Here is a 12,817-nt window from a genome sequence, read left to right on the forward strand (position 1 = left end):
TGGCACCCCAATAAGTCTGATATTATTCCGCTTGAAACTGTCCCAGAGCTCCTTACACTATCTTCACACTTTCGGATTCTTTTTTCATTTTGCTTTTCCAGTTGGGTGTTTTTTGTCAAATCTTTGACTTGATTCTTGTGCTCCTCTGGTCTGCTATTGGGTATAATATTCTTTATTTCAGTCCGTGTATGCTTACTTTCTAATTTCTTTATCGTAGCATCGAGGGTCTCATTAGTTTTCGTGAGGCTCTGCACAAATTTATGGCAAGCCCTCAAAATTGCGATTCTTAGCTCCATGTCCTCCATTTCTGTCATGTTTTTTTGTCTCCGCATCTTTTATGCTTTCTTGGTGCACCCCCTTGTGGTCTTTGTGCGCAGTCTTGTTCTAGCCAAGCCTTAATTGTTGTAGTTAACACTAGAGGGATTTGACCACCAGGCCGACTGGCTATAGGAATCAGCTGTGTGGAAAACTTCAGTCCTCTGGGGAGGCGCTAGTCCAGCCTTTGCCTGAGTCGATCAGCAAATGGCTCTGCGCAGGGCCTGGGCGGGGGCGGGCTCAACAGGGCGGGGGGAGGGAGCAGCTATGACTGCTCTCAGTCTGTCTCCCGGGGCTCTGCCTTCTCTGTCCCCGTAACCGCTGCAAACCTCGGAGGGACCGTAGCCAGACAGTCCCGCTTCTCCCGTTTGAGTCTGGGTCCCTAGAGACTCGCCCGGATCTGTAGCCCAGAGTCTGAGACTCACTCCTGATTGAAAACGGCAACCGCGCCCTCAGCCACCAGCCCGCTTTGCGCGCGCACCGCCACACCACCGCACCGCCGTACCTTTAAATTTTCCACACTGCGCCTCCTCTAAGCCTGGTAATGCTGTTGTTTTTCCTTCTAGTTGAAGAGTCTCTCCTCAGCCAGCCTTCCTGTGGTTCTGGGTGATGTCCGTTCCGTCTTTTAGTTGTATTTTTGAAGTGGTTGTTCGAGGCAGCAAACTCCGGTGTTTACCTACGCCGCCATCTTGGTTTCTCCGACAATTTTCTATTTATTTTGAATTCATCTGTATTCTTGTATATGTTCTAGATATTTGCAATGGCCATGTAAGAAGAGTGTATAAATGGAAAAAATATTTTTATGTAAACATATACAAGATTAATTATAGTTTGTGCTCATGATTTGAACCCATTGATAACATTTTATTGCTCAAGAGATACACATGTAAACAAAGTTGGCAGGTAAGTTCCAATTTAAAGGAAAAGCATAGCTTTCTTCTCTCTGGGAGTATGATTGATCTCTAACTCTTGTGGAGAGAACAATGACTGCATCTTCTCTCCTAACTTGTTCTGTTTCCACTGCTCCCACCAGCATCACCATTAAGAGGTCCACAGTACAGCTTACAAGGTGCTGAAGAATTGTTTCTCACTCTTTTTTACACTGTACCTGGTTTTTAAGAGCTTTGTTGAGGTGACTTATATATTACAAAATTCGCCTGTTTGAATGTGCAATGCAATTTTTAGTAAATTTACAGAATTGTGCATCCCTCACCACAATCCAATTTTAGAGCAGATTCAAAATAATATTGCTACGCTTGTCTGCTCTTTCTGAATACCTTGCTTCTTTGCCAGCAGTTGTATTCCTGAGAGAGATTATGATCTGTACAAGTAGAATGCAAAGAGAAAGACAATTACTGTTTAGGTTCCAGTGGCCAAAATAAGAGTTTCAAAACAAAACAATAGTTTTATAAGTCAGGCTATTGCCTTGAGATAGGGCTTTCTAAATTCTTTTATTTCCCCTTTAACATGATCTACTAGGCCTAGAAGACATAATCATGGAATTTTGTCCTTAGCACAGAGAAGATACTCTTTTACACCTTTAAAAGTTATCCAAGAAGTTAGGATCCAAAAAAGCAATAGTTAAGGTAGGAAGAGGCAATGAAAAGAATCTCCATTATAATCTGAGTTGATAATGGGGAGAGAAAAAGAGATTGAGCCCGTCCAGTGTTGCTCATTGGTTGAGCCTCAACCTATGAACCAGGAGGTCTCCCTTCCTCTCTGAAATCAATAAAAATATATTTTTTAAATTTAAAAATAGAGAGAGAGAGATTGAAGCATGAGAAGCAAGTGTTGAAAGACCTGGTCTCTATTTCTTATTACTTACAATCCAAGTCAAGGGCAGGGAGGGGTAGTAGATTATGGAAATACTGAAGACAACAACAGAGATCTTGACCAACATCACCTGAAACAAGACCACCTTGGAACTAATTCCAAGCAAAAGTGAAGGTTCAGTGAAGTCGGATGAGGGAGAGTCTGGATTTAGTTCCTTAAGGAGTGGAGGTGACTCAGAAGGACCCTCAGAGGAAGGTAGCAGGATTGTGTACCCTTGATCCTCCCAGGATCCCACTCTGATAAGGAGGAAGGCAGAAACCAGGGGATGGACCTGATCTATTTTCTATTGGGGAGCCTGATGAGATACCTGATTAAGGATGTGGAATAAGCCCAGAGGATACCACCCCCAACAGCAAGCTCCCCCAGTACCTGGCCAAGATGAGAGAAAAGAGTCTACGAATATGCCTCAGCCCTGATTTTCAGATGGGAAAGGAGTAAAGACGTAGATAAGTGAGATTGCCCAGAAACAAAGGTGCCAGTGGACACCACACTGACTCAAGGACCTACCACTCTTCCTCCATCTTAAAGTTGAGTAACACCTGCTTTTCTCTCCATGTAACTAGAAACCATTAAGAACAGTATTAGGTAAGGTGGGGAATGGAAGTCTGAGGGGTCAAGCACTTTTACCCAGTAAACCTGAGCATTGCCTAAAGGGACTGTTCAATTTATTATATCTGACCAAATTTTAAGATGCTATGTGGGTCAAATAAAATAAATTTTGTTGCCTCTTTCCAGCAATGGGTACTCAAGGGAAGACAAGATTAACTAGGGACCAAAATAAAGATGCTATGTTTTCTAGTATATCTGAGTGTCATAAAGGTAATGGTGCCACAAATAGCCTTGCAATACATGAAAGTGGTGCTTGAGCCACTGCCATTAACACAGGCACTGACTTGAGCAGTGTAATTGCCAAAGATAAACATGCACAAAGCTGGTCTTAGGTCTCCTGATGAAGTGTCCCATGGTAAGTGAGGCTTAGTAGATAAGTTCTCCTTTTTTTAAAGGGAAAAGCAATGGGTGTCAAATGTCAATCAGTCATATGGTCATTTGAAGCTGAATTATCCCTTCATTAATTCTTGCCTACAAACTGTTTAAGCAAAATAGTACAGAGATGCTTTTGAGATAACATAGCTTCCTATGCCTGAAGGGGGTTGATTGTGTTGTGAGGAACACTTTCAGAAATGCTGGAAGGTGATTTATGTTAATTACATGAATAGGAATATAATTGAAAAACTGACATTAGCCATAGAATCATTGACAGAATATGGCAAGTCATTGTCGAGCATCATTTAGCTGAGAGCATGCTTAATCAGAGATGTTAAAGTACTACTTACAGAACTATATAGGGCTAGAGTTCAACTAAAACTCCCTCATCTCAAATTCCAGAGGATTCTTTCTATTCATATTGTCAGAGCAGATCATTAAAAGTCAGAAGTCAACCCTGCAAAATACTGGTTAAATCAGAATTGGATTGGTTGTTTGTTTGTTTCTTTGTTTCCACCAGCATCTGAGATGTCTTGATGCAGTGTTTAAAAATTTCAGCATTCAGGAGCTTCTTAATGGGAAATGTTACAGAGCAACTGTCTGAATTATTTGATGTCAGCAAGCCATCGTTAAATATTAAAATCTGTTTTGGTGATTTAGCTGCAGCATTGACAAATCTTAAAATTCCACACTCCATTTTTTGCCCATTAAATACATTGCTAAGTCCTCCCTTTGTTTGAGTTTCTTAGCTGATAAGTCTATTCCCAACTCAGTATTCTGGGTCCTTTGTTGTTTGATCCCCTAATGCTTTGTATTGACTTGCACAATCAATAGAGACTTAGTGGATATTTATGACATATCTGTTGTTTCAGATGCTATGTGGGTCAAAGAATACATTCAGGGAACATATTTCCTTCATATGTATTTTCATCATGGTATATTCTGTTATGCCATCAGCTCAGTTTTATTTCAGTACCTAATTTGTATGAAGCAGTGATAGAGGAGAAAGAAAATCTATGAAAAATTCAATTTCCTAATATTCTTCATCGGTGGCCTTATTTTTCAAGTTGATGGCACAACAAAACAGAATTTTAGAAAGAATTGTGGAACATACATATGATGACAGTTTTGCCCAGAAGTGTTCAATTCAATATGCCAGCTTAGTTGTTAATTGTTTTTTTTATTGTTTTGTGTGTGTGTTAGTCCAATCTCCCCGATGAAAGAGGAAGCATGGTTTAATGAAAAGAGACGTTGCATCAATTATGGTTTGAATATCAGCTCTGCTTTTTACTACACCAGCTATATGACCTTCATTAAGTTAACTAACCTTTCTGATTCTCATCTCCATATTTGTACAATTGGGTTTGATTCTTGTTTCATAAAGTGTATGAAGATTTGTGCAAAAGCATATAACATGAGTGCCTTCACTACTTTGTACCTTGTGAAGAAGACCAACTAATCTCTTTGGTAATGAAAACTTATGTGGATAGAGAGGTTCAAGCAATCTCAATCTTCCCAGCTAAGCTCAGCGCCAAGCCAACATGCAAGTTGATCAATTGTGTGAGTGAGCCTAGACAAGACCAGCAGAATTACCCAGCTAAGTCATAGCATCATGAGAAATAATACATCATTGTTGTTTTAAGCTACTAAATTTTTTGGTAATTTGTTACACGACTCTAGAAAACGGATGCACTCTCCCAATAAATTATTTGTCTGCTTAACTTAACCAGAGTGAGTTTTAGTTGTTTGTATCTTCACAGGGTTCTTATGTGTGATAAACGCACTACTGTTTATGAAGGACTTCCTAAAAACCTGGCACATAGTAAATGCTAAATAAATGCTAACCATTACTATGTGAATAGGCTCTACATTCTTATGAGAGGTGAAGTGTGGACAACCCTGAGAGGCTCTGACAGACCCGTAGAAGAGCATATCGAAGCATCAAACACTGTGTGTGCCAGTAATTCTCAGTTCCCTTAAATTAAAAAAACCAGGACATTTGCTAAATTATCTGTAAATGCTTGTCAAGCTCTAAGATCCCATGTTCCTTCATGAAATTGGCAAAAGCAACCTTGGCACAAATTCTAGATGGATACAAACCCATGCATGAGTGGGTATCAGTTGTGGCATACCTATGCCAAGTCATGATCTGTTTGTGTGGTATTCTGTGAATACTTCATTTACCAACACCAGAGTAGCAGTGAGATATGTGGGCATCCCCAGAGCTTCTGCATATAGGGGCACCGTCTATAATATAGTTTATGTGACTGTGTTGGCTCCCAGGTAAATTTTTTTTAGAATATTTGCCCTGATTTTATATGCGAGTAAAGCTAATTCTATGTAGCCTAAAGGATAAGAAGGAAAATCTACATCACTGAGCAATTCATGTCTGACCCCAAATTTGTATATCCCACTTAGCAATGCATTTGCTCTCCAACTAACAGAGTCCCCCTGCTTTGGAAGATTAGATCATCTATTTTTTTCCTTTGAGCTGTATTCCAAGCAGCTTCATAGTATATTCTTTCCAATTACATTTAATAAACTCCACAAAAGGGTTCTGGTCAATGCAAATTTCTGCATTTCAGGGCGGCCACATGTGAATGTCACAGTATGTGTGTAGAGGTCCTAAGAAGCTGAGAGTAATTGCCCTCACTCACCTAGAAGATGATCTTCCCAAGACCAAGGCTAGGAGACCGAACCCGGAGTACAGATGAGCCTCATATCAGAGTTAATCAATGGATCATGCAAACGAGGCAGCCATTTATAGCATTTATTTAAATTTTCATTTAAATTGCTGGTTAAGTGGAATACATTTAAAATCCTGAAGTCAACACTTAGCAAATTGGTTTTAAAACTATATATTAAATTGCATCACATTGCAACTTAATAGATAGTTCCAAGATAAAGAAAGACAACCACACTGGAGAAGGATCATGGTGAGGGAAATGTCACTATCATGGCCATAATAAAAGCCTTCCTGGGTCCAGGGGTGCCGCCTTGCCTATGGCCCTGCTTTTAAATAATCAACATAACTTCTGAACTTAGCCTGTTTGGCTTTAACATCTGACTCTACCACTTACTAGCTATGTGATGTGGACAATTATTTTTATCTCTTTGGCCTCGAATTTCCTATCTGAAAAACAAAGATAATAAAGGTATTTTCATCATAGATTTATTATGAGGATTAAATAAGGTAATTCATATAAGGTGCCTAGTTCAGTTCCTGGTCCAATAAATGTTAATTATTGTTATTGTTTAGTAAGTACAGTTGTATTTTTTTTGTTTCCTTTTTGCCACACTACTTCTAGAAAGGAAAGGAAAGTCATACAATGGCTTGTTTTATATTTATTTTTGGCAGTATTGTTCTAGAGTCTTTTTTGCTAAGATAGTACTCTACTCATTGACCTCAAGCTTCCAGACTTATACGTAAGTGGAATGTTTTTAAAAAAGAGAAAGAAGAAAACACTATATTTATTTTCTGATGGTGACTGGGTGACCTTCCAGCTTTGGAGAACAATACAAATACATGGGAGACTCTAAGGGACCAGAGAGTATACTTAGTAAGGTGTGTCCAGTTGTTTTAACTTTCCTTAGTTGAAATGCCTAAAGATGCCAAGTTATTCCGAGTATTAGTTATGGTTCCCTAGTTTCACAGAATATAGAATGACACTCACTAAGAGGGCGGTGGGGAGTTATTGAAAGGATCTTGGAGAACTCATAGAAGTGGAGAGAGAGCTAAATAATTAGGCCTTGGGAAAGATAGGAGCCAAGGCAACTCTGGAGATATGGCATAGTTGGGACTTGGAGATACCCACAAAAGCAGATAACCTTAACTGATGGTGCCGCCCAAGACAGTGTCCCGGGGGAAGGATGGCTCCAGTTCAATGCTGGTTAGGCTAACAACACCCTAAGCAAACAAGCAAACTGAAATTGGGCATTCTACCTACTTGGTATTAAATCTCAGAAAAGACAGGCGTCACTGATAAAGCAACAAGTAAAATCTGATGCTTTACAAACATATGTAGACAATGAAGACTCAGAGAGGACAAGAAGCCAAGATGGCAGAGGGGGAAATGGCCACAGGAACTGGCAGTGGCTGCTGAAGGTGAAGGAAGACACAGTGTACGGCTCCTGGGAACACATTGCACCTTGGAGGAATAGCTCCCTTTGAGCCCAATAAAAGTACATCATCCACAGCCAAGCTCTACAGCCTGGGCTGCAATTTACCCTGTAGGTTTGCCAAATCCAGTTTTCTCCTGGAGCCCAACTTAATTCAAGCCCCTGAGAACTGAACTTGTACCCATCAGAAAAGTTCATAAGGTTTAAAGGTAGGATGGTGGGGTGGAGGTGGGGTGTTCCTAAGAGCTTCCTGTCAGTATGACAAAGACGTATAACAACCTTATACAAAGCTTGTTAAGTACTGTTTACTTAAGCAATAGGAATGGTTGATAGACGTCCCTGGAAAACTTACTCCTCTGAAAACATCAGAAGGTTACCCAGTTACTGGCCTGGTACCCAGTGAAAGGAAAATATTTTTGAAATTAAAAATCAATAGATAGGATTTATGGTGCACCGTACATTGATTGACCATTGACAGGGCACTGACAGCTGCTTTTTTTTTAGGGGGGCGGGGACGCTGTTTCAGAGATTCCCCTTCTGAGGAGCTTGTCCTCTCAGAGAATAGATGATGCTCATGGACCCATCTCTTTTGTTGAATGCAGTGCCTTGGTATTTCAACAGAATCTGAATCATCATTTCACTGGCATCCCAGATGCTAATGCAACAGGACCTCATAAAATAAAACCCTGGGTGATGGAAAGATGTCACTTCCCAGAAATGTTATATTTTCATCCACCCTTTGCAAGGGAGGAGCCAATGCATGGATGCACAAAATGATTTTGTTCCTATCTTATTCTGTAACGTTTTCATCTAACGATCATTTTAGAACACAGGGTTACTGGAGGATAGAAAATGATCCTACCCATGGACAGTGGCAGGGCTCATGGACAGTGGCAGGGCTCATTAAAAGACACAGGGTTCTTGGATCCAAGTTTTTGGTAACACTATTGTAGGGGAGAGATTAAAATAAATATAAACCTACTGTCTTGTCTTTTATCTGATTCATGTCCTCCCTCTCCCTGGCCTGGATTATCGCCATCAAATCTCCCCACCTCCAGTTCTTGTTTTCCCATCTGAACTCTACATGAGTACTCACTGCATCTTTCTGAAGCACTATCCTATCCCATCGGAAGTTCTCAATGGCTGCCTGTTGCCTACCAAGTAACATCTAAAGTCCTCAGTCTCTATTCAAGCTCCTGTAAGATCAGTCACCAGGTCTCCTTGTCAGTAGTCACTTTTCCCATTTACAGACCCTGCCCCTTGAACAAACAGCAGTTCTTAAGGTTTCCTGGACACAGGCAGACACATACATTTTTCTGCCTCGTTCATGTTTGCTTACTTTTTTTTATCACGAATGTTCTTGCCATGACCTTTGTTTCTACCCCATCATAAGCATTTTCTACTAATCGGTGAGAAAATCTTGATACTCTACCCCCACCTCACCTCCCACTTACCCAACTTGTCCTTTTCTAGTGGCCTTCATAGCAGTATGGCCCCCAGCATTCCCCTGGTGTCTCAGGCCCCAACCCCAAGAGTCACCTTAGGTTCTTTTGTTTTCTTGACCCCCTACATCTACTTCCTCAGCAAGTCCTCTTGGCTTTACCGCCAAAATGTCTCCCACTTTGCTACATTTCTGCCGCCTCCTTCCTGATCAAAGCTGCCATGGTCTGGTGCCTGGACTTCTGCAGTAGCCTCCTAAGCAATGTCCCTGTTTCTACATCTGCCTCTGACAGTCCATCATCCTCTTGGTATCAGGGTAATCTTATAACTGCAAACTAGATCATGTTGCTCCTCTATGTAGAACCCTTTAAGTGGCTTCCTGTTGCTTTTAGAATACAATACCTTACCTGATCTATCTCTCCAAATCTCACTTATTCCTGCCTTCTTGTTCTCACACTTAAGCCACATTGATCGCTTTCTATTTCTTTAAGAGGCCAATTTACTGATTATTTGCATTTTTCTGTTCCTTCTACCTGGACTAGTCTCTTTTTCCAGGTCTGGCTCCGTCTCCTCTTTCAAGTCTCAGTTCAAATGTGGCTTCTTCAGAATGCTTTTCCCTGACCAGGTTCTAAAATAACTTCTTGTCTGTATTCTATCAAGTCATTCAGGTAATTTTCTTTAGAGCATTTATTAGAGTCTGCAACAAATAAAGAAGAGAGAGAAGCTGAGGGGAAGAAGTGGTTGCAGTTTTAAGTAGGGTTATCAAGGAAGGCCTCGCTAAGAAGCTGGTGTTTAAGAAAAAAATCGAAGAAAATTGAAAAAGCCAAAGTGATGAGCTTAGAGGACAGAAATAAGAGATGAAGTTTGTGGTCCAAGAGATAATGGGAAAGTGGCTCATTGAAGGCCATAGAGGTCATTATAAGAACTTGATCATTGGTTTAATGCGATAAATGGCCATTGGACGGTTTGAGTATAGTAGTCATCATGTGATCTGAATGATCTTTTCAAAGGAACATAGGAGCTACCATGTTGAGATTAGTCCACATGGCATGCAGGGTACAGGTGGAGGCTGGGGGATCAGTTGGGAGGCTGCTGCACTAATGTAAGCATTTGATGGTGGTTTGGACTAGTATTTGATGGTTTCAGGAAAGAGTGTAATAAAAAGCAGTCATATTCTGGCTACATGGATGATTCCTTCAATTGAAAGACTGTTATTAACCACTATAACTCTAGCAGTTAGATTGGAAGTCCTAGGGTTGCATCCCCAAAGGTCACAGTGTGACCTACTGTACAATCTCCAGAGGGTCTTTTCCAATTTGGGAAAATGCAGGGAGAGGAAGAGTCACGTGGTGCCATTTGGCAGTAGAAATGAAACATATCTATCAAGAAAAGAGGAATAATCTATACCCAGTTTTTATACTATTTCCTTCTAAATAATTGTATGAATTATGGGAATTTCTTTGATTGGTTGTTATAGAGACAGATCATTTTAATTCCAATTTCAGTAGTTGCAAGTTGGTGTTTGACATTTTTAGTGTGTGTGTGTGTGTGTGAGAGAGAGAGAGAGAGAGAGAAAGAGAGAGAGAGAGAGAGAAGAGAAGAGAAGAGAAGAGAAGAGAGAGGAGAGAGGAGAGAGAGACTCTCATCTGAGAGGCTGCTATTCCCTAGGCAATAAAAACCCACAATCCTACTAATGAGGTAAAAAAAAATCACTAACTTTTTCTGTGTGCTTTATAACAGCACTGCCTACTGACATAACCAGGGTTTCCTGAATAATTGTCCTCTTTTCCAGTTTATTTTTAGGACCTAAAATCGGGGGGAGGAAAGTGCCTTTAGGTGTAAAGCATTTCCGTCTAATAGTGAAATTCTATTGCTTCAGCATTCAGCCCTAAACCATGTTAAATACATGCTTTCAAGTGAAAGATAAGTGAATGTGAGGGATGGAACGAAAGTTCAACGTTGGAGCTCTGGATGGTTCAGCCTTCAGTGTGAGGATAAAGACTCATCTCTCGCTGCAGGTCCCATCTTTCCCAAATTGGGGAATGTTCCCGTGACATTTCCATCTGCCTCCAGGGACACCATTTGAGTTTGGCAGCAATAGAATGGAAGAGTTTATAAACCTCAGGACTTTATCAAAACATTTAATGTTGAGGAGAAGACAAACTCAACCACATAAACATGTTAATACTCTTAGAGCCCTCAATAAATATAAAAATATTTGAAATACAGTTCGACCATCAGCATACGTAAGGCAGTTTTAGACAGTATACGCAAGGCACTGGGCTAGGTGCTGGGCTGAGAAATACTTACAAAATTTGTTTCTGTCAATTTCCACAACTAAATGAACATGAGCATTATAAGGAGGAGAGAGATACTATTTAGACAAAGAAAAACAATCAAATCAACACGTGTAGCAGATATTGATTGGATATCTGGATTCAGTTGTTAATGTTATTTTCGTGGAGGATGATCCTTTATTCTCAGCTATAAATTTCCACGCTGACTTTTAACTGTTAGTCACTGACCAGCAGCTGTGTCGTCCCAAAAATGTCCTGTTCCATCCTTCCGCCTGGGCCTAAACTGCAAGCTTGAGAAGTTTAAAGCCATTAAATATGGGTTTATGCAAACCATCATGCTTCACATTTTTTTTCAGTAGGAAATGGCTGAGGAGATTTAAACGGGGTTGGGGGACCTTTGGGGAACAAAGCACTATCTATAATATAGAGGGTCATTTAAACATATGCTTAAAATGTGAAGTTAAGAAAAGTGACACTGCATTATTGTTTCTTCTACTTTAGGGATGACTTATTAAAAGGAAATATATGGAGATCCTTAAGAAATTGCAAGAAAGGGTGTGTTCATGCAATAGACATGGGCTTTGTGTTTACTAAGATCTTTCGAAAGGTGTTTGTAAGAATGGGTAATATCAGTTGAATTTAAATTACGTGAGCTCATCCACACTCCCTGATGCTGAACAAGACGCTGCAGAAATGGAACATAGAGGTTTCTTTCCCTAACTCCACTCTTGAGCACCATATAAGAAACTGTCAGCTTCAATGCTGCAAATGTATTAAAATAAATCATGCCATTTGAAGCTGGGGTGGTGACTCATTTTTTACCCTGTGTTTTGTTGTGGTCTACTTAGATTATCTCTCATACACAGTTTTTTGTGTGCTTCCAGGAGATACTAATCAACAAGAGATGGTTTCAACTAAGAAGAGCACTGTTCTCGTGGACGGGGTCATACTGAATGGTCCCACCACAGATGCAAAGGCAGGAGAAAAGTTTGTTGAAGAGGCCTGTAGGCTAATAATGGAAGAGGTGGTTTTAAAGGCAACAGATGTCAACGAGAAGGTAAAAGAAAATAGTCTATAAGCAATCCCAGGAATGAGGAAAGATATTCCCCCCCCCCACCCCCCACCCAAAATCTGGATGGCTAGATGTAAGGGAAATGGCAAGTGCACATTTTAATTTCCTCTATACCTTTGTTTCAAGGGGCTGCCCAGATACTAAAGTTGCATTTGTCTTTCCCACCCCGTATCTGCTTTCCTGGAAGGGGTAGCATTTTAAAATTTTTTTTAAAAAAATCCTATATAATAAAAGCCTAATATGCTAAGTGTCCTACTGTTCAACCATTCGACTAATTGCTATGACGCACACTGACCACCAGGGGGTAGACGCTCCGACAGGTAGGTTAGCTTGCTGCTGGAGTCCAGCGGATCAGGACTGGGCGAGATGGGCCGGACACGCCCTAGAGCCCTCCTGCAGTTCCTCCCCGGCCACGATCGTGCCCCGGTGGAGTCCCTCTGCCTGGCCTGCACCTTCTCGCAATCTGGGACCCCTTGGGGGATGTCAGAGAGTCAGTGTCAGCCCAATCCCCGCAGGCCAGGCTGAGGGACCCCCACCGGTGTGCGAATCTGTGCACTGGGCCTCTAGTTATATATATGTATAATTGATTTCAGAGAGGAAGGGGGGGGCGGGGAGAGAGAGAGAGAGAGAAACATCAATGATGAGAGATAATCATTGATTTGCTGCCTCCTGCATACCCCCTGCTGAGGGTCAAGCCCACAACCCTGGCATGTGCTCTGAAGGAGAATTGAACTGTGACCTCCTGGTTCATAGGTCA

General features: G+C 41.0%; 1 protein-coding gene across 1 annotated transcript in view; it reads left to right on the top strand.

The window, feature by feature from the left end:
• GADL1 (glutamate decarboxylase like 1) overlaps positions 1-12,817 on the top strand; it is a 138,294-nt gene that overhangs the window by 9,822 nt on the left and 115,655 nt on the right. The window contains exon 2 of the mRNA XM_023752908.1: positions 11,873-12,045. Within this exon, the coding sequence (XP_023608676.1) occupies positions 11,873-12,045 (173 nt within the window). The remainder of the gene's footprint in view (positions 1-11,872; positions 12,046-12,817) is intronic.

The sequence above is a fragment of the Myotis lucifugus genome, unplaced genomic scaffold (genome assembly GCF_000147115.1).
Source record: "Myotis lucifugus unplaced genomic scaffold, Myoluc2.0 scaffold_39, whole genome shotgun sequence".
NCBI classification, from domain to species: Eukaryota; Metazoa; Chordata; class Mammalia; order Chiroptera; family Vespertilionidae; genus Myotis; species Myotis lucifugus.